Source organism: Hakea prostrata, chromosome 4 (genome assembly GCF_041222555.1).
Source record: "Hakea prostrata isolate BN-2017 chromosome 4, UWA_Hpros_2, whole genome shotgun sequence".
Taxonomy (NCBI): Eukaryota; Viridiplantae; Streptophyta; class Magnoliopsida; order Proteales; family Proteaceae; genus Hakea; species Hakea prostrata.
In genome coordinates, this window is record NC_142603.1 from 54,048,119 (window position 1) to 54,070,481 (window position 22,363).

At 37.0% G+C, this 22,363-nt stretch overlaps 3 protein-coding genes across 3 annotated transcripts; 1 reads left to right on the forward strand and 2 right to left on the reverse strand.

The window, feature by feature from the left end:
• The first annotated feature begins 4,215 nt into the window (after nt 1-4,215).
• Nucleotides 4,216-9,097, forward strand: LOC149019657 (uncharacterized). The gene is made up of 2 exons (XM_089153621.1): nt 4,216-8,196; nt 8,317-9,097. The coding sequence occupies exon 1, from the start codon at nt 6,723-6,725 to the stop codon at nt 8,139-8,141; it is 1,419 nt and encodes a 472-aa protein (XP_089009747.1). The 5' UTR covers nt 4,216-6,722; the 3' UTR covers nt 8,142-8,196; nt 8,317-9,097.
• Nucleotides 9,098-11,213: 2,116 nt separating this feature from the next.
• AUD1 (NAD(P)-binding Rossmann-fold superfamily protein) lies at nt 11,214-14,733 on the reverse strand. Its single transcript, XM_089153623.1, has 5 exons — nt 14,643-14,733; nt 13,675-14,503; nt 13,426-13,589; nt 13,277-13,351; nt 11,214-11,773 (listed from the first exon to the last, which is right to left on the reverse strand). The coding sequence occupies exons 2-5, from the start codon at nt 14,453-14,455 to the stop codon at nt 11,453-11,455; spliced, it is 1,341 nt and encodes a 446-aa protein (XP_089009749.1). The 5' UTR covers nt 14,456-14,503; nt 14,643-14,733; the 3' UTR covers nt 11,214-11,452.
• A 6,487-nt stretch (nt 14,734-21,220) lies between these two features.
• LOC149019659 (Plant invertase/pectin methylesterase inhibitor superfamily protein) lies at nt 21,221-22,003 on the reverse strand. Its single transcript, XM_089153628.1, has one exon. It carries the CDS (start codon nt 21,980-21,982, stop codon nt 21,407-21,409), a length of 576 nt encoding a protein of 191 aa, XP_089009754.1. The 5' UTR covers nt 21,983-22,003; the 3' UTR covers nt 21,221-21,406.
• Nucleotides 22,004-22,363: the final 360 nt, after the last annotated feature.

Below are 22,363 nucleotides of genomic sequence, written 5' to 3' on the forward strand. Positions count from 1 at the left end.
GGTATTTTGATCCATCTTCTTCTGTGTAATGTTTGATTCTGAAGACAAGGGTCTCGTCTCTCTCTCGTCTCTCTCAACTCTCTCAACTCTCACGATTCTCTCTGGTTTCTCACGACTCTCTCTAGTCTCGTCTCTCTAGTCTCTGTCGTGTCTCTCGTCTCTCTGTTTGGAAGCATCTCTGCAACCGATCTCTCTACCGAAGCCGAAGCCCTGTTTCTGCAACCGATCGGTGAACCGAAGCCGTGTGTTGCAACCCATTAAATTGCTTCCTGATTTGAGGTATTTTTCCACTTCCTTATGCATGTTTTGGGTAGTTGCTGCTTTTATTAGTCCTGCGTTCAGAGGCTATTGGGGATTTTCTTCAGATTTTTTATCATTGAAATGGGTTGTTTACAAATTATTCGTTTCCTAAACTCATGCCTAAAAAGATCATGGGTTGAGATTGTTTGGTGGGATTTAGGTTCCTAACGATATAACGCCTAAAATTATTATGAATTTGTGTTTTATTTCTTTAACTGAATATGCTTGGATGAAGACCCGACTGTGGAAGCTAGATGCATATGTCAACATTCAATCCTGACTCGACATTGATCCTAATCTAACACCATCCAGACCTGATCCCGACCCGTCCTCGACATTGCCTATTTTATCATTGGAGTTTTCAGTTTTCCTGTTTGGAGCTCTGTTTGAATTTGTTTTAACAGAATACTACTTAATATTTGGCTTTCTTGAGAAGTTCTTTTTGATGTTGCCGCTGGAGGCTGCGTTCTTATCCTTCTTTGAGAAGTTGCTAAGAATGTACTAGCCTTTTTGTTAAATGCTTTTGACATTGTTGTTGCAAATATGATATTGTGGATTACATTTGATATTCATTACCACCTATTTTAATTATTTTTTGTTAAATTTTTGTTTGACATGAAAATCATTCGAGCTTTCCTTGGAGTTTGATTGAGTTTTCAGATGTCAGAACTGACTAAAATACAATCTCAGTTCTGTATTGCAAATGTCTTTCCTAGCATTTCTCAGTCTCAGTGATAAGTCGTGAGCAGAGTCAGGTCCTTAGAAGTTAATTGAATTTTTCTGCCTTTGCTGTTGGTAAATGGGTTTGTCTTTGCTCCTGAATGGTCCCAGCACTCAAAAGATTTTTTTTTTTTCTTCTCTCAGTGCTAATTCCCTCACCACCTTTGTTCAGGTTAGAATCTTTTGTAACTAAGCATGATGTGCCAGCTAATGCATAAGCAGATTACTCTATTAATCTGCTGCATGAACAAGTAAATGTTGCTAAATTATAGGCATTTAAGAAGATGAGGGGAAGCTGAAGGACTAAGTTGAATTGTAGTCAGAAACAAATTCTCTGCATTGGGAATTCAATCTGAGTCAATCGAGGAGAGATGAAGACTAATTACAAACTTTTTTTGTTCTTTCTTTTTTTATTAAAAAAATGTGCCCATTTTGGCATAGAAGTTGTACATACCATACAAGATTATGTGCCAATTTTGCCAGAAAAACGTGTCTATCTGTGTCCAACTATACAAGATTTCAGTACAGATTCTGTGCCAAATTTACTCAATTCGGCACAGAAGCATAAAAAGTGCATTCTGTGCCGAATTGGGAAATTTGGCACATAATCATTGCCATATATGGTAACGATTCTGGCACACTTATTCTGTGCCATTTGCCCATTTTGGCACAGAAGTCAAGAGAAGTTTGTATAGTAAACTTGTCTAAATTTTGTGTGTTGGTTAAGCATAAATGTGTTGAACTGGGTGTTTGGCACACAATTTTTGTGCCAACAAGAAACTCCAAGGGGTTGTATGGCAATGATTCTGTGCCAAATTTCCCAATTCGGCACATAATTCACTTTTTATGCTTTTGTGCTGAATTTGGTAAATTTGGCACAGATGTGTACTGAAGTCTTGTATGATTGGACACAGATTGGCACATTTCTCTGGAAAAATTGGCTATGTATGACTTCTATGCCAAAATGGGCACATTTTTTTTAATAAAATATTGAAATCTCATTATATTTTTATTAACCATTCCTGGAATCTCATTCAAGAAGTAGTTGTTGGGCTTAAGTCAAAATTAGACGGACGTATAGCCAAACGGATTTTTGTCTGTCTAGAAGGAAATGCTGTCTTGCTCTCTAACCAGACGGAAGTCCGTGTGCAGCACAAAGTGCATCCTGACATGCAAACAAGGACTTGATTGGGTTACAAGAGTCATAAGCTAATAAAGAAGCCAAGTATCTCATGCTAGGTGACTTGATTGAAATGGAATGCATTAGTTCTACAGATCCATTGTTTGTTGCTAAGAACAAGATTTAGAAATAAGCTGAAGCTTTAGATTGTTTATTGTTTTAGTACATGTATTTAAACTAAGACTTAGGTGGTAGCAAAACCAACTTGTTTGTATGAGTGAGAGGTAAAGGACAATCTAGTGAGGCATATATACATCGATAAATATTACATATGGCATGAGTGATTGAAATTTGTGGGCCTAAGAAATACCAATTGATTAAGTGCTTAGATTAGGAACCTCTTCCCCCCCCCCCCCCCTCTTCTATTTCTTCCTACTATCAAGTAGGAAGTATGAAGTTTTTGTCATAAACATGTAAGACATTAACAAAATATGTATACACATATTTTGAGCTTTTGGGGATTAGAAATTTCAGAATAATCTATGAGCTTGATTCACAGAAACTTCAGAAAATAAAGTGAAATAAAAGCACGAAGAAGAAGATAGGGTAGTCTCTCTTCAGGCTAGGATCTCACACCAGTTACCCCAACTTATTTGGCCTCCCTCCAATGACATCTCATCTTACTCTCTCACGGAGCAAATCACAAACCTATGTTTCAAAATCTTGTTAATCATAGTAATGTCCAAGTAGACTCTTCCAAACTTATATAGAAACCCAAAAACATACTAAAACAAAATATTGTTTTCCTACTTTCGATCTATACTTTACACACATGAAGATGTGTATTACAAAAATAAAGCTCATTGGATCAAACGCCAAACAACCACAAAACTCAACCATATGCATATTTTCAATAAAATAAATTATACAGCAAGAACACTACATGGGGTACTATGAAAAGCATGGCAAACACAGGGTACTAATAAGGAGAGCACTAATGTTTGAATCCTGATGGAGTCAAACCACCATACCCTGGTTTATCTCCTCTTCCATTTTGAGCTAAAGACTATGTCAAAAATGAAAAAATGTTATAATCTTTGTTATGAAAGTCTAATATAAGAAATACATTTAGTCTATTTATTCTATTTATTCTATTTATTTATTCAGAGTCAGTCTCTGGCTTTGAATAGTTTGATTCCTGTGATGTTGACATAACATAAGCAAGAGGGTGTGTATTAGGTATGTATTAGTATTTAATTTCTGATTTAGAATGAAGCAGACTCAATCTAATTGCATTGCTCAGTCTATGTTTACTGATTATCTACCATTCATATTAAATTGACACAGTGCTTTGGTAATAGGATTCCAGAGTTCTCATCAAAATAGGAAAGAAAAAAGGAAAGAAAAAAAAAAGCGAGAAAAGAGAAGATGGTTCAAGCAAGCAACTTTGTAAATCAAATTTATGACAGTGTGTAACTAGCATAAAATATCTCAAGAGTCAAGAAGCACATCCGTAGGTAAAAGGTAATGATCAAAGATGGCAAGGTATCCACCCAGCTATACCAGAATAAGAGATGGACGAAAACACAACTAAGCTTTCTACATGCATCCATCCACCAATTCAGAAGACAAAATCTTCTTTACATACTTTAATAGCACTCCAGTTGAAGACTTCTACAATTCCCAAATACAAATCTCTTGACATCTCAATTTAGTACTAGATTAGCATTCATTAAATACTTACCTTCTTATCCTCAACAAATGAAGGGAACCCTCCAATGAATTAATCATTCAGCCAATCCTTAAAACGGAGTATGTTTATTGGTTATACAATCAAGTTATCAACAAAAATATTTTTCAACCAAATGGTTAAGCCATGGATCTTTTGCTTTTGATAAAGAAGAGATTGCAAGTGTAGCTTTACTCTACAGAAATAGGCATTAAATAGAGACATACATTTGACATCTCTTGGGTGATTTGTATAAAAAAAATGATAATATGCCACAACCAAAAGAACAACCAATAGTTTACAAGATGGGAAATGGAGTAATTTTAGCAGGTAGCAAACAGGGCGTACCCATTGGATAAGCACAAATTAACCGAAGTACTATACATGGCATGTAGACTATGATGGCTGGAGCTGCTGGACACTTCAAAATAGTATCAACAGCCCCAAATCTGGCTCCACATTCAAAGGTTTTAAGCATAAAAGATGGAGAAGAAAATAAATAAACAAAAATATGAACCATACAACCATCCACAACCATGAGATAACATAAATCGAGTGCAGAAAAGAGCAGATGAGAAGAGAAGAACCACCCCTTTAAGTTCAAAATCAAACATTACACATAAAAGAAGATGGATTGAGATACCTAAATCAAGATCAATATGTACCGCAACCGTGAACAAGAGAGATGAAACTGAGAGATCCAACACTTGAAGAGGCAAGTGTGAACAAGAAAGACGGAATTGAGAGCTTCAACTTTGCGATCGATGGTGAACTCCTTGTCATCGTGTTTCAATTTTTCTTCGAGGGTTTTCAATGAGGGATATAGTAGAGAAGAGAAGAAGAAAGTCAAGGTAACATGAACTTCTTGTAGGGCATTTTATTTTTAAAAGCAAAATTACGTTGATAGCCCTTCGTTCTCTCAAGGAGAGAGCGTGCCCGCACGTTTTGACAAGAAGTGCTTCTGTGTCAGAGAAGCTTCAATTTGGAGCTTCTTGTTGGCACAAAAATTGTGTGCCAAACATCCGGTTCAGCACACTTTTGTTGAACCAACACACAAAATTCAGACCGGTTTACCATAAAAACTTGACTTGTGCCAAAATGGGCAAATGGCATAGAATAAGTGTGCCAGAATCGTTATTATACAACCCTCAAATTGGAGCTTCTCTGACACAAGCATTTCTTGTCAAACACGCGGACACGCTCTCTCCTTGACGAAACGAAGGGCTATTGACGTGATTTTGCTTTTAAAAATAAAATGCCCTAAAACAAGTTCACACTACCTCGACTATCTTCTTCTCTTCTCTGCTATATCCCTCAACGAAAACCCTCGAAGAAAAATCGAAACACGAAGACAAGGGGTTCACCATCGATCGCAAAGTTGAAGCTTGCAGTTTCGTCTTTGTCATTCACGCTTGCCTCTTCAAGTGTGAAGCTCTCAGTTTCATCTCTCTCGTTCACGGTTGCCTCTTCAGGTGTTGAAGCTCTCGGTTTCATATAGATTGATATCGGTTTAGATATTTCAATCCATCTTCTTTTATGTGTAATGATTGATTTGGAACTTAAAGGGGTGGTTCTTCTCTTCTCATATGCTCTTTTTTGCGCTCGATTTTTGTTATCTCCTAGTTGTATGGTTCGTATTTTTGTTTCTCTATTTTTTTCTCCCTCTTTTATGCTTAAAACCTTTGAATGTGGAGCTAGATTTGGGCTGTAGATACTGTTTTGAAGTGTCTAGCAGCTCCAGCCATCATAGTCTTCAAGCCCTGTATAGTATTTTGGTTAATTTGTGCTTATCCAATGGATAAGCCCCTGTTTCTACTGCTAAAATTACTCTATTTTCCATCTTGTAAACTGTTGGTTGTGGCATATTTGTTGATATACATCGTCACTTTTCTTTTATATACAAAAGGAAACATACTGTGGATCTCTCTTTTCAATACTGAAAAATAGGGATGTGTATCTCCCCGAACAGCTATTGACCACAAATTACAGGGATCCTACAAGATTAGGGTGATGGGTATTTTTAACATGTAGGCCCCACATAGTTTGTGGTTGTAAATCTGTCGGGAAAGATGATCCACACTCACATCAAGTTCAAATATCTATTCACGCTTTGAAAGTCTTAATTGAGACTCAAGGTTAATCACTTCCTATGTAATTGTATGTAATTGGAGTTTAGATTTGTATTTTAGCATAGCTTAATCATATTGAGATTTATGAAATTTTTAGATTTGAGAAAATCCCATCATTAGAAAGTTGAACATTGGAAATTGCTATCCAGTGATTCTGTAGTTTCAACCAATCTCGGTTGAAATTGTCAGTTTTCACCAAGACTTGTTTCTATGTCCAGACTAATACACTAGAAGAGATGGTTACCATCGTTGACTTCAGTCATTTGAGAATTTCCGTATTGGGGTTTCCTAAAATTTCCTTCACCTGCGTAACTTATGGGAAATGTAGGTTGGTGGGTCACCATTCTGTGGTTGTTTTAAGAGGCAGTGCTGTTGACTATGTGTTGAAGTCATCTTATGGTTATCTGATGCTGAGATATTTTAGGTGATAGGTATTGAACCTTGCTTTGGCTAGTTATTTAATCTTTAACGTTTGGCTTTTGTAACGTGTGCTTTTGTTTATTGTATCCTTTTGTTGTTTTGTAATTCATAGCTTTTTTTATTTTCATGGATCTTGTTCATCTTTGGTATCAGCCTTTTTAACCATAGGATAAGCTAGACCACTCTAATTGATTTTACTATGATCAGCTGCCTGTCATATAATCTCCTGTAATTCATTAAAGGTTGATTAGAAAAGATTATTGAAATTCTATGATCAGGACCAGTTGAGATTAATTATTCTGAAATGAGTGTCGAGCCGTTTAACCGCTTGGTCAAGCTTGCTGCACGGGCATTTTACGATGACATTGCCATGAAAAGTGATAACCAGTCAAAGGCTGCTAGGAGTGATAACAGGGGAATGGCTGTGGTGGTTCTTGATGCTCTCACTAGACGTCAATGGGTCAGAGAAGAAGACTTGGCAAAGGATTTAAAGGTGCATTCCAAACAACTTCGCCGCACCTTACGATTTTTTGAAGAGGAAAAGCTAATAACCAGAGATCATCGAAAAGAGACAGCTAAAGGTGCGAAGATATATAGTGCTGCTGTAGCTGCCACTACCGATGGTCAACTTGGCAGAGAGGGAGAAAAGGTTAAGCTGCACACCCATTCATACTGTTGCTTAGATTATGCACAGATACATGATGTTGTGAGATATAGATTACAACGAATGAAGAAGAAACTAAAGGACGAACTAGATAACAGTAACACCATTCAGGAGTATATATGCCCCAATTGTGGGAGAAAATATAATGCTTTGGATGCACTGCAACTGATTTCCCCCCTCGATGAGTTTTTTCATTGTGAAAAGTGCAATAGTGAACTTGTTGCTGAAAGTGACAAGTTAGCTGCTGAAGAAATGGGAGATGGAGATGACAACGCAAGGAGGAGGCGGCGTGAAAAGTTGAAGGATATGCTTCAAAAAATGGAGGTGCAGCTAAAGCCATTGATGGAACAACTTTCTAGAGTAAAGGATTTAGCTGTTCCCGAATTTGGCGGTCTTAAAGCGTGGGAAGCTAGAGCTAGTGCTGCTGCCCGTGCGAATGGTGATTCTTCTGCCAATGATCCATTAAAAGGTTCTCAGGGACAGGGATATGGTGGAACACCAATGCCATTCCTTGGAGAGACTAGGGTTGAAGTTGCACTGTCTGGTGTTGAAGTCAAGGAAGAGGATAGCAAAGCTAATGTTGGCACTAGTTCTTTGAAAGTTCTGCCTCCTTGGATGATCAAGGAAGGCATGAATCTTACAAAAGAGCAACGTGGAGAAGTTGATAAAGATAGAAATATTGACAGTAAGTCAGCAACAATGTCTGATGACAAGAAGTCCGGAGTTCATGAAGGAGAGGATGAAAAGAAAATACAGGATGAGTATGCTAAAGCTTATTATGCTGCTCTTCTAAAACGGCAACAAGAGCAAGAAGTTGCCAAGAAGGAAGAGGTGCTGGAAAACAAGAGTAATGCCTCAAATGATGTCATTGATATACCTTACGACAATCGTCAAGTTGGCATGAAATCAAACCGTGATGCGTATGAGGGCGAAGATGGTGTTGAATGGGAAGAGGCTTCTACTGCAGGCAATGCTGATGAAACTAACAAACTTAACGACTTGGATGTTAAGGCTGAAGCATCTGGAGATGAGGATGACATAGACTGGGAGGAAGGATAAACTTTATACGACATTCCATGAGATTGGCTTTTAAGAGATCTGCTGTTCAGAGAGGGTATGTATTTCCTCAAGTGGTTATATTTTAATTTTTCGTGAATCTTCTGATAATAAAAATTTGTTAGTTGGTTCTTTATCGGAGTGCTTATTTCCCAAAATCTTCTCTTGCTGTGCTCAGTCAGTCTATGAATCTTTGGGAGCAATGCTGGCCCTGCATTACTGGATGGGTGGTAGGTTTCTTTTGTTTTGTTTTCTGACTAGTTGCTTCTATTACTGATTTGGTAGATAGTGCTTAAGAGTCCCTATGAGAATTGTAGTATGTGACTGAATGTTGAGACTTGAGAATACTCCCTTCTGGTGCTTATCGTGCCTTCCCTGGGTCAGCCATTTCAAGGAAGCAGAAGCAGAAGCAGTTTGGGTGGGTTGACAAAAACACTATACTGAGAGCTACCATTAAGAGTCAAATAGTTAAAGCTCCTCAAGGTTTTTTGGTGGTTACAGGGTGGAGGAGGAATTTTGTAATCCTTCAATAGCATGATTGTTTTCAAATATGCTTATAATGTTTTAATGTGTTATCAATTCTTTTGGATTTTAAAAATAGAAAATTGCAAAAAAAAAAAAATAATAAAAATAAAAAATGGAACTACTAAATTATAATATGATTTTTGGGTAAGTTGCACAATCGTGAAAGGTAACATACAAAGCCCCTTCTCTTTGGATTTTTAAACTGATTTCAACTAAACTGTCATCGTGTTTTATTGAAGCCATTTCTCTTATTATGCTGGCCCTTTCGCTTGTGTGTTTTTGGTGGCTTTTGATAATGATTCTATGCTAGAAGCACTGTTCTTTGCACCCAAAAAAAAAATGATGTTTCTATGCTTAAAAAAATATTTTTGAACGTTTGATGAACTTGTTTCAAAGGAAAAACATATTGATTAACACGTTCTTAGAAATCTAACCTAGGGGGAATTGTATGGTAGTACAAAAATAACATTATCATCTAATTAACTGCGATGGATGACCATATATATTCAAAAGTAATGTGAAATGAATTTTATCAAGTTATATGTAATGTATAATTTAAATTCATAGCAAACCAAAAGAATTTTGGTGGATTTGAACCACCGCTCTAGTTGAGCCAAAAAAATCACTGCTTCATGAGGGGCTGGAATGAAAGAATGCTTTCGACTTTAGTTTCTTTTTTCTTTTTCTTTTCCTATTGGGAGTTTAGTCTGTAGATGAAGAAGAAAAAAGAAAGATGCCAAGTCAAGTGTATGGGAAAGTGAAGAATGCATTATTCATTATATATCTAATGATGGACAGCCAAGGAAGGATATCATTTGAGAACTATTTTGTACCTCCAAACTAAGTTCTTAAATATGGTGGGCTATTCATTTAGAAAAGCTTTTTAAATTTTAATCACTCTAATAATAACCCAAAACTAGCATATAATGCAAAAACAGCAATGCTGCAATCAAACAAGAGAAACAGGGCCAAGCTGAAACAGCAAGTAAAAACCCACCAAGTGTTTTGATTGTGATAGGACTAAGTTCACTAAACATCAAGGGAAAACCCAACCCAGAAGAGAAGATCAGTAAGTATTGAGTAAAGTAACTGACACTAGGGGTGTAAATAGATAATGGAAATCAACTATGGAATTTGCATTACCCATCCATCTGTTTAGAGGTATCCGAATCCCTCCGAAATAAATAAGATGTGGATATGGTTACCCCTTTCTTACCGATTATTATCTGTCGATAAAATTATCCAATTAAATTACTTATTTATATTTTATTTTCTTATGTTTATAAAAATTTTACTTGTGATATGTGACTATTTTTCTAGATTTTCTACTAAAATAGCTATAAAAGTTGTCAAATTTCTAAATTTCAAACCTAGCCCTCACAAATATAATGGTAAATATGTAAATAGGTAGTTGAAAACTTATATTCAATCTGTATTCATGTCGAATATGACTAAATCTGTCCAAAAACTTATAGAATATTATCCGAATCCGTTCGAATATGATAGGATGCAGATATGGTACCACTATCCAATCCAAATCTAGTCCGTTTACACCCTAACTAAAACCTTTATGTAACCAGCAACTTGTAATAGGCCAAAAGAGATTAGAATTGGGGCAGGAGTACGGGGTTCCACACTAGTATTAGGGCACAAGGATCTGGTTACAATCCATGGGCCAATATCAACTAAAGAGAATGGTCATTGTGGATGCAGCCTGATGCCTAATTAGTAACTACAAATATCCTTTGAACCCTATAGGTCAGAACACTGACAAATACTGATATCAAAAAGAGAAATACCTGGAAATCTCAGTTACAACTAATGATTAGACTAGAATTTTAGAACCAGTCCAATGTTACAACTAATGACTAGAGTAGAATTTTAGAACCAGTCCAATATAGCAACTATAGATAAACCAACAATAACAGCTCACAGCCATCTCTAATGGGACTGAAATTAGAGAATAAGTTCAGACATGGGAAAAATCCTACACAAAAGATGAAAAAAGAAAAGGTAGAATCCATAAAACAGAGAAGCTATAATTACAAACAATGCAGTTCAGCAAGCTCAAATTTCCCCACACAAGGATTACAACAATAAACATAAATGGATCATCATCATCACCTAAAGCAACTGCACATCAATCTCGATTTGGTAGCTTCTAGAAATCAATTGCTATGAATCTCGATTTGGTAGCTTCTAGAAATCAATTTCCATGATCTGATCCCAAATGATTTTGTTCTGAGTGCAAGCTTGTGTATTTCCGTCAATCTTGATTTGGTATACTAGGTGTGGATCCATCCTGTATGTATGATTGGCTAAGCTGATATGAATCTACTTGATCCTTCTGTCTTTCAGTTATGGTTGGACTCTTTGAAAACGATACCTAGAAGGTTATGCTGGAACAGAAAGGCAAACACCCTAGCAAGTTTTTTTTCTTCTTTGTTTTGGTAATACAAAACTTGCCAGTTAACGGAAGCAAATATTTTTCCTTTCTGGAATTGCAAATGAAAAAGAATTTAATTGTTATTTCTTCTTCTACCATCCAAGTAATTAAATATCCCAATGAGGACTGGAATTAGGCAATTCAAAACATAGAAATTAGGCCAATTGGCACTTGAAGTATGGCACCTAGGATGATGATATGATAGAAAAAAAATTACAGAATAATGAAGGAAAATAAATGTATAACTTGAAAAGAAGAATCGAATGAAAGGCCGAAGCTGTTGCTGCTGCTATTGTTTCTACCCTAGAGAGAGAGTCCTTAAAAAACTATATGTCGATGATGCTCAAGAGGACATGTTGTTGTTGCTGCCGGTTCCTTCCTTCTGGTCGCCAAAGATACGCTGACGGAAGTCAGAGACCATGAGTGGGAGACCCTTGCGAAGAGGGATGCTGGGTTCCCAACCCAAGAGCTCCTTGGCCTTGGAGATGTCAGGCTTCCTCTTGTGTGGGTCATCTTCTGTGTTGGGTCTGAACTCAATCTTTGCATTTGGGTCTATGGTCTCCTGCACCACCTGTGCCAACTCCAGCATTGTGAACTCCCCTGGATTTCCTAGATTGAATGGACCCACATGTTCCCCTTCCATCAGCCTCATCAAACCCTCCACCTGCACTCAGTTGAAACAAACACCACAAAGATCAACAAATACCCACATCAACAAACCACTATTCTGCATATTCTCTTCACTTGGCTATTACTAGAAGAAAATTTGCAGAGCTTCCACCGGAAGAGAGATTGGATTAGATCTACCTCTCCCCAAAATTTAACATACTAATTCTCTCAAATCTGATGCAGCACCTAATGCACCCAAGGGGAGTCATTTGTTTACAAGAGAAAAAAGAGTGGGAAAAATATAAATGTGGGATCCACTGATAGATGGAGTGGGGATAAGAAGAAAGGAGGAAAAACATGGAATGTGTGAGTCCCACAAACTTATTTAAGTTTTTTATAAAACACCATCCAAAATGGTTGAATTTTTCCAAACATGGTAAAAGAAAAGTTAGCCACACTATCAATAAATATTATTGAAATTTTAATTTTTGAAAACTTATCTGCTCATTTTTCCTACCAGTGAATCAAACAAAGTGAATTTTTGAAATTTCACCAGTAACAATCCACTTTTCCATTCCTTTTTATCTACCCATTTTATTATTCCAGCAAATGACCGGTCTGAAAAAGAAATACGAATTGGTCATAGAGTTATAGAATATCGATAAGATTTTCAATATTCAAGGTAATGCAAAGTGTAACCATCAGATACTTAGCCCACTTTGCCAGGCCTCTCTTTGGGGTCTGAATCACTTGGGCTGATTAGGTCGGGAAGAAACAGTCCTCAGAACAGAGAAAAAGCGCCGCCCCCAAGTCTAACCTGACTGTTTACCCAAAAAAAACAGTCTAACCCGACCAACTCTCCCCCAACTTTTCTTTGTTTTGTTTTTGAAGTAGAGAGCTCTTTGCTTGTTAACTTCTCTTGGACACATTAATTAAGGGCCTGTTTGGTTACTTGAGTCTGTAGATTTCAAAAATTTAGAGATTTCAAATCTACAGACTTCAAATCTCTAGAGTCATGGTTCATAAAATTAACTGTTTGGTTAGTTTGAATTTTTTGAATGAAATTTCTAGATTTATCCTAAAAAATTATTTATTGAATTATGGTTTAAGTGTTTAACGCTTTGATAGTATGGGTGAAATCTCTGGATTTCACCTCATACCCATAAATCTACAAATTCACGTTTTTAGTGTAAAAATGTGAATCTCTAGATTTCATGAATCTAGGGATTCACACAACCAAACAGGTAAAAATCTCCCATTTGTGAATCCAGAGATTTGAAATCTGGATTCACGTAACCAAACAGGCCCTAAGATACTAATGAATATTAATTAATCAATTCATGTTTTCCTTCTTTCTTACCAGTGTTTGGACCCATAGAAATCAATGGACTTATCATTCCTCCCTCCTCACCTCCCCCCTCAAGGAAAAAGACAAATTTGAGATATTTTTGTTTTCACTTTTTCATTTCTAGCCAAATTATGGGAAGTAGAATGATGCAAAGAAAAACCGAAAACAATTATAAAGAAAATTTACAGAGAAATTGTTGAGATGACTCACCAGATCGGACACAAATTGAAAACTCCTAGTTTGTTTCCCGTCGCCGTATACCGTCATTGGCTCCTTCCTCAGTGCCTGCTTGCATCCTTCAAGATCAATAATTTGACAGAGAGGAGAAACAGGGAAAGAGAGAGAAGCGAGTTACACACCTGAGCAACGAAGTTACTGACGACACGACCATCGTCTATGCACATACGAGGACCGTAGGTGTTGAAGATACGAGCAATCCTGACCTCGACCCCAGCTCCTCTGTGGTAATCCATCGCCAACGTCTCTGCTGTTCTTTTACCCTCATCGTAACAGCTCCGAACACCTGTTTTTTTAAGGTTATTGTTAGTGCTCAACTGTGTTAAACGCTTCTAAGTCAGGGTTACAGAAGGAAATGATGAGAGACATACCAATGGGATTGACGTTTCCCCAGTAAGTTTCGACCTGAGGATGTTGCAGAGGATCACCATACACCTCACTGGTGCTGGTAAGAAGAAAGCGAGCACCGACCCTCTTGGCGAGCCCAAGCATGTTTAGGGTGCCCACAACGTTGGTCTTGATGGTCTTTACAGGGTTGAACTTGTAATGAACAGGGGAAGCAGGGCAAGCCAAGTGGTAGATCTGATCTACCTCAAGAAGAATCGGCTCCACCACATCATGGCGAATAAGCTCGAACCTAGGGTTCCCAAAATGATGCATTAGATTTTCCTTCCTTCCCGTAAAGAAATTGTCCACAACGATCACGCTATCTCCTCGATTAATCAGCCGATCCACCAAGTGACTGCCAACAAATCCTGCTCCACCTGTAACAACGATCCTCAAACCCTTCCTCTTCAACCCTAGCGGCACCTTCCCTCCCGAATTAACCATCCCAAAACCCCCTTTATGCCCTAAAGCCACCGTCTGTGAAGCCAAACTGTTCGATCCCGATCCCGATCCCGATCCAGTCGGAAAATACACATCACGGATAGGCTCGTACTTATGAACATACTGAGATTGGTTTGAGGATGGAAGCAACATGAAGAAGAGAGTTGCGATTGCGATTCCAACAAGAACGAAAACCAAACGCTGCTCACGAAGCAAGTACCTGATTGGGCGAGTTACAGATAGCCATGGCTTTGGCTGTCTCGGTACGTACACATACGCCTCAGGTTGGCTCTCATGGCCTCTAAATATCAACTCAGAACTCATGTCCTCCTCCAATTCCTTCTCCTTCCGCTTTGGTTTCAACAAATTCTTCTGTAAATTAACCAAAAAATAACGAAATTTGAAGGATTTCTGTAAGATATGAAATGAAGAAGAAAGAATTCAAGAGATCTACAAATCCCTAGAACCCCTTATGAAGAAAAAGGGATCTGGGGGATTAAATAAGCTGAACCTAAAGAACATCAATCACTTTGCAGCAAATTTCGCCTCTCATCAGTCACCGCGTTTCTTTTGCTTCGCTTCTCTGTCATTTAAGCTGTAGAAATCTTTCTCTTAAATAGTAATCTCAGATTATACTGAATTGACCAAAATACCCTCCGTTTGCAATGAAGAAAGCATCTCTCTGTCTAGGTTCCATTATTGGAATTTGAAGTTCCAAGCATGCTGGGTTAACACGATAGGCAATTTGAGATTCCATGTGGGCATTTTGGTAAATGATGGCTGACAGCTTCCTCTTAACGGAGCAGCAGTTACTGTGAATAAAAAAATGTTATATAGTACCAATATATTGAATAAATAAATAAATAATTGATTGGCCAACCAAATTTCCATTAAAAAGTTATATAAATAAGCTTGCAAAATTCTTCAAAAGTTGCAAATGGCAAGAATTCATGTTGGTATCACGAAAAAGTTGCTTAGTTGGCAATGATCAATGTTCGAAGAGGTTGAATTCGACTTTTCCTTATGAAATATACAATACTTCTACTGTTCTGCACCTCCAATATGTATAAAATCGTCATTTAATAATAAAAAAAAAAACACATAATACCGTATTTTGAATAGATCCACATTGCAAGTGAGAATAATCTATGATGGACTTTCTTGAACGATTCCAAACCTACTATCTACTAGGCAATATTGAAATGTCGGACGAGTTGAATCAATATTATACCGTTAGCCAAAAGTGGATGATTTGCTTATTCACCATGATGTCGTGGGAAATTTCTATCAAGTAATTTCTTAGAACTTAATAATTAACGACTCTTCAAAATTGCATTATGTGAATATTTTTAGGGCAAATCATTAGATTATGATTTGACATGAGATGGTTAGAACCAAGCGCTAGAACATGCGTATATGAGCCCTATTAGATGTTTTGACATGTATTCCTCGTATATTAATCAACACATTTTAGTGTGTAATGAAAACATTATGCGAATTAAAAGGTGATTGAAACTCTTAATTAATTTTGTTGGTAGAACTTTTCTCATTAATTTGAGAAGAAACAGTGAAGACGACGTCACTTGACTGAGGACTTGTGACTATTAATTATATTAACAACCAATTTTTAGGACATGATTAATATTATTGGAGTACATTTCTACCCTTAATCAATAGGATTTGTGAACAACCAAAAGAACATGAAAAACAATATCACATTAAAACTTAGTGTCCTTGGAAGGTTGGAATCTTGAATGAAAAAGGGGCCCACACATAGTGGATGGGAAATGATTTTTACAATTTGAATTCCATAAATCTAGAGTTGAAACTTTGCTCTAATTTTTTTGAACCTGAGGTTCATCTGGGCAAATTTACAGACCTGACTCTAAGTCAAGTATATCAAAAGGAAAGAAAAAAAATCAATTCACATTGGCCAACGTAAAACACCTCACTACCGGCCCCCCGCCCCCGCCCCGCCCCCCCGCCCCCCCCCCCCCCCCCCCCCCCCCCCCCCCCCCCCCCCCCCCCCCCCCAAAAAAAAAAAAAAAAAAAAAAATTTTTTTCCCCCCGGCCCCCCCCCCGGGGGGGTGGGCGGGGGCCCGGGGGGGGCCCCCCGCCCCCCCCCCCGGGGGGGAGATCCCGATTCCATTTATTTGCTATCAACTACCGGTCTCAAGTAACCCTGCTGGTCTTCCAAAGAATTTGTCACGCTCCAACATATAAAAAGATCTTTGTGGAATGGGACCCAAGGTATAAAACCAAATAAGCATGTGGAAATTTTCATTATATCATTGTCATAAGAAAAAAATATTTCTTTTCATCCAAAAAAAAAAAGTTTTTTCGTCATTGTAATTGTCTTTAATAGAATTATTGTATTTGTCTTCTGTCTTTTTTTTTTTCCGAGTATTTGTCTTCTCTTTTATATTACTTTTTTTTATGTAACTTTATATTATACATTACAATTTAATATTTTGGTGGGGATCAGTGTCTAATAGTGTAACATTTTTACTATCATGACATTAATGAGAACATGTATAAGGACCTTCAAGATAGGATATGTTTTCGATCCATTTCATGACAGCCAGCATCATCATTTCACCTTGTATTTAGTCAAAGACTCCAAACAGCGAGTCTTTGTTTGCCGTCATATGGGTATCTCCTAGGTGGCTCTTGGACCATGACCCATAGCATTCTCAAGATCTAACGGCCATGATGCAACAATGGGGAGATCACAAACTTTGATCTTGGAAATGTCACATGTTGTGATTCGAAAACTATAAGGGAATACCCACATATCAACAAACAGATTTCTCAAATAGCTATGATCCAATATCAGCATCCAAAATGCGAAGATGTTCGCCATTAGGTGCACCCTTTGGTGAGCCCGACAACTTGGGTATAACAAAGTCTTGGTGCAATCCAACTCTCAAGTTGTCGTAAGGCCTATATTGGGCACTCATCTCCACCCCCATCCTCCCGGGTATCTTACTTACACTTGGTGGAAGAATTTGTTTGAGGATTGTAATTTTCACTATAGGGTTAAGGAGACTAATCGGTGTGCGGATTATCTTGTTGGGTTGGCAACGGTAGAAAGAGATGCTGTTGAACCTTTCCGGCTTACCTGAACAACTCTCCGGAATGTTGCTAAAGAGTGTCAAGGTCGTTGGTTCTTCAGAATTTAACTCTGTAACATATCAACTTGTATCATATTTTTTATAATATAATATATAGTCTCCCTTCCTCTAAAAAAAAATTTCCTCAAACAGCTTTGGAACCCTTCTTATTTATTACATAAATAAAGATAATAATGAAATACAAATGCATATTATTTTATAGGAAAATTTTCCTCATCAGTGCAGCTTCAATTGAGTGCATGTGAAGGTACTGCTCTTGTAGAGCACACAGAACAAAACTTGGTGAGAATATTAAAGAGGGTGGTTTGAGATAATGAAACTATAGTTTGGACTTATTCTGCTACAACTTTTATTATATTTGTGCAGGGAAAGGTTCTATCTGAGAAAAGCACAAGCCAGGTCAAAAACTCCAAAAACAGTAAATCTTAATATATGATGATGATCTCTCATCAAATAGTAACCAATTACAATCCTGATTCTGTTTAGAAGATTTGAATTGTTTTAATCATATCTGGGTCCAAACTTTCTGGTGGCGATTGTATCTGTAAGGAAGTTTCTGTCGCAAGGAACAGAACCTTCTTGCCTCTACTGGATAAAGAGGTTTGGAGGGAGAGTTGGTCAATATAAAAGAAAAGAAAGAGAAAAAAACAGAAGTTTGAATTGGGGTCTTAATGAAGCGACATTGACGCTTCACCCTACAAGTGCCAACACAGAACCCAGAAGAATATCTTTCTGGCGCAACGGTTTCCCACTTTTGAGTTTTGATTTTGATATTTCAGATTTCTCTAACTCCATTCACCGACACTTTTGCAGCAGCAGCATTCCTCCATGATCATTGTAGCCTAATTTTCAATTTTTATGTATAAACATATGTGTTCGTTAAGAGTGTGTGGTTACTCCTAACAACCATATATAGAGTGTTTCATGATTCATCAGGTGCAACTACCATTAGGCTTGAATCTGTTGTCTTTCTGTAGGTTTCAACCGTTTGGGTCTCTAGCATTGTTTAATAGACAACTAATTTTATCAAAAATAATTAATAAATAAATCAAAAAAAAATTGTTTGTCAAAAAAAAGTAAGAGAAATTTTTACACGAGTTGTCTACATTTAACATGTTTGTACATAATTATCCATCTAAATTCAAGTTAATTTTTCAATATACCCATGTTATCCAAAGTACAAAAGTTAGGGAAATTTCGCTCGTTCGCCCCTTGGCAAACCTGGCGAATCGGCAAAATCTCTCTGATTGAAAGGAAGATGCGAAGCTACGGAAGCCAAAACCTAGCCATAGTCATGGCTTCCGCAAGGTGTTATCATCTCTTTTCCAATCGTCAATCTGCGTCGAAGCCGTCGTCATCCACCGTAGACCATCATCTCAGGCAACTGTTAGAGTTACAAAACTTGCAAAACCTGCTAGATTTTTGCATTTTGAAATTTTTTTTTTTTTTTTTTTTTTTTTCCTCCCCCCCCCCCCCCCCCCCCCCCTTTTTTTCCTTCTTCCCCCCTTTCCGTTTTTTTTTCCGGGTTCCGTTCCCTTGTTTGGGGGGGCCTGCATTTTGCCAGTTCGCCCAAAAAATTGGCTACTTTCCGGAGATTTTTGGATTTTTTTTTTTCACCAACGTTTTTGGTTCACTGTCCACTGAAACGGCCAAATTTCAGCAAAAAATTGTTCTATGATATTATCCGTAAAAGATTAAAATGACCAAATGCCCTTTAACTTAAGTATTAATTTATAGTTGAATCACATTCATAAAAGTAAGAGAAGGAATTTCCCTTTCACTCATCTTCTTTCTTACTTTTGCAACTTCAATGAACTAGCCGAAGGTATATAATATCTTTATTTTGGGTAAATCGAGGATTCGCGAGTATAATATCAGAGCTTTTAGAGGGGCCTTTGAAAAGTTCTGATTTTGGAAAATATATGACTCATTTAAAAAAGAAAAAAAAATTCAAGATTACAAATAATGGTACGAGATCCATGCGTCTGATCTCACCTCTTATGTTAATTCGGATCAAACCAGCCTTGCAAGTTGCAACACAACAAATTTTATTTATTTTTTTATTTTATTCATTTTTATTTTTTTATGTGTCAATTGCTTAAAAAGAATTTTAGAAAAATGATGAGGTGACAATTGATTATAATCTTATATTTAAAGAGGAATGTTATAAAAAAAAAAATTTTCATTTATGATTTGAAAAGAAAATTTATATTATTGTGACTCATGAGAGTATAATAAATGATACAAGACTCCAATGTTAAGGTCACATCATTGGAGAAGAAAGAAATTCTTTTATATGAACAAAGAAAAGCTTAAGTATAGTTAAGAATTAAAAAAACTAGCTGTAATTCACAAAAGCGTGTTCTAATGGATTCACATTCTTTTTCCTTCTTGGTCAAAAATGACGTTTAGCTGGATACAAAAAATGAAAGAGCATTACTACTGATAATAATTGTGGAAAGAGTCATTAGAAATTAATCTATGATGGCCCAAAAATAAAAGTAAAGGAAGACAACTATAATAGTAGCTATGATGTCATGGCCCAGACGCATGTACCAGAACAAAGAACTGTACTACTGTGCCATCCAGAATGTCAAATTGATACTACAAGCAAAATGGTAGGTTTGTGATAAAAATCACTTCATTCTTTTGTGTTCAAATTTGAATTTGGTGGGTTCCACAAAATTTAAATATGGGTTAAGTGTTTGGTATTATTAAGAGGGTTTTGGGAGAAGTAAATGCATTGAAAAAAAGAGAATTTTTAATGAGTTCCAATAAGGATTTTGAAAAAGAAAAAAAAAGGGATATTGAACTCTTGGGGTCTTTTTCTTCTTGTGATTTTGCAAGAAAAATGTTTTTTCTCTCTTGGTTTTTTCTCTATTGTAAATTCATTGAAATTTGAATTTGGATTGATGGGTTTTTTTTCAAAAGCTTGAAGGCGGAAGGGTGTTTTCAAGAAGGTTTGAGAGGTGGATTGACCGGTTGGGTAACATTGTATTATTTTCAAAAATCTTATACTATTTTGAAGATTAAAATAGTGGATCCCTTCCCCATGGATGTAGCTAACATTTCGGGTTAGTGAACCACGTAAAATTCTTGTGTATTGTTTGCATTTCTCTTTCATTATTGTGGTGATTTGTTATTACTTGTTTTGTGATTGTCTTCAACTTATTAAGATCATTGGTTTATTTTGTTCATTTTGGTGATTCGTTTAATTATCCGAATCCTTGGATCGGGTCTTGTTTTCTATGCAAAAATAGGGAGCAAGATTATATTGATCAATGAATCAAGCACCCCCAAAAAAGTAGTTCAGACTTGAGACAAATCTATACAAAATGCCTGAAAAAAGTTGGCGCAACCGGTTCCTCTATGTTCCAACCCCAAAAGTAGGCATCCCTCTATTGCTATGACCATACTAACCCAAATATTCACTAGCCGTGACCATACTAATCCAATGACATTCCAACCCAATATTCCCTTCCAACCACAATCGTAATATTGCCCATTTTTGTCAAATTTTACAATTTTTTTTTTTTTGCATATTTTGTAACATAAACTAAATTTTACAAAAAGAATTTCCTTCGAGAAGCACTTTCGATGCAACACCCATTTGTTGTTGCGTACATTTCTCAAAGCAAAAAATTAGATATAGGTTTGTTTAAGTAAAATAGTTTTAGAGAGGGTATTTATGGAATTTGACACTAAAAACATAAAAATAACAATTTTCATAAATTTGATTACAATTTCTAAATTTATTTCGAGAAACAAATGGTATCAAATGCCTATGGGTATTTGTTTCTACTTTTAGAGCCAAGTTCTATCAAATGCCTCAAAAATTGTTTCTACTTTCAAAACACTCAAAATGGTTCATGCCAGTCTTTCTCAAAACAGAAATACTTGGTGAGTTATGAAATAGATTTTACATTTACATTTAAAGTTGCAAGCAAAATTAATTTTGAATAAACAAGGAGAAGGTCCATGAATTTCTCACTAGTTACAGTTATTTTTTTTTTCTTTATTTATTCATTAATTATCTTTTAAACATAGATAGGGAAATAAAAAGAAATCATCTAGCCACACATGACGTATAATTAGGAAATTTTCCTTGGATAGCTCTTACTGTTCAAAGAGCAAACTAATTCTATGGATCAGTAAAGGCTCCTCCACCAGCTGATGCAAGCTTGACCACAAAAGCCAATGCATTACTTGTAAGGTAAGTGACATTCAAAACCCTATTGCAGAGAGATTCCACTTGTCTTCCTTTACCACCATTGAAGCCATCCAAGCATGTATCCTCATCGGTCAAAGCAGCACTCATCCATGTCTCAACGTTCTCCACCTGCTTATCAAAAGTGGTGGAATTCAATCCCCTTAGCTCTGCAAGCGATTTGTGAAGGCTATCAAGTGAGTCATGGAAGCATTCAATGCAATCTGAGAGAGCCATTTGCTGCTTTCCTCTGAAAACCATGTTCACCTTCTCGTTAATCAGGTACTCAGTAACCTTCTTAGCCTCACCCACTGTGACTGATACAGCAGCTCTTGCCCATCTGCGAGGATCTCTTTTTGCAGAGTTAGAAAAGGGTGATAGTGAATGGATGCAGAGATCTTTGTAACGAGTCACACTACATGCTTCTCTGACATAGTCGTCATCTGCCCCTCTGTTGCCCCAAGCTATGGCGAGGAGAAACAAAACGACTGAAACTCTCAGAAGTGTCATTCTTGCCTAGCAAGCAGAACAAGTAGGAAGTGTGGAAGGAAGGAAAGAAGGAGACATTGGCTCTGGTTTCTTGCAGTTGGAAAGACTGTCTCTTGTGTTGACTATATATGGCTTTGTATGGGTTCTACAGATCTGTAAAGTGTGTAAAATTAAAGGGTTTGGAGTTTTGGGTAGCTCAGAAACGGTGGCCTTTTTGTAGTTGGGGTCCTACAGAGGCAAGAGAGTGGTGATATTAATCAAGAGGGAGGAGATTCTGGTGGAGGGTGGGGGCCGGGAGTGGAATAAATAGGTTTAATTGGCAGATGAGTACCTCCTGAAGTTCATGCAAACTTTAGAACATGAGAGAAAATGAGAGAAAAGCCACTGTTCCAACTTCCTTGT

Coding starts and splice junctions, on each gene's coding strand:
- AUD1 (XM_089153623.1), bottom strand. CDS start 14,455: ATGAGTTCTGAGTTGATATTTAGAGGCCATGAGAGCCAACCTGAGGCG. Junction 13,590..13,674: donor GGGAAACGTCAATCCCATTG/GTATGTCTCTCA, acceptor TTAAAAAAACAG/GTGTTCGGAGCTGTTACGAT. Junction 11,774..13,276: donor TTCAATTTGTGTCCGATCTG/GTGAGTCATCTC, acceptor AACTGAGTGCAG/GTGGAGGGTTTGATGAGGCT.
- LOC149019657 (XM_089153621.1), top strand. CDS start 6,723: ATGAGTGTCGAGCCGTTTAACCGCTTGGTCAAGCTTGCTGCACGGGCA.
- LOC149019659 (XM_089153628.1), bottom strand. CDS start 21,982: ATGACACTTCTGAGAGTTTCAGTCGTTTTGTTTCTCCTCGCCATAGCT.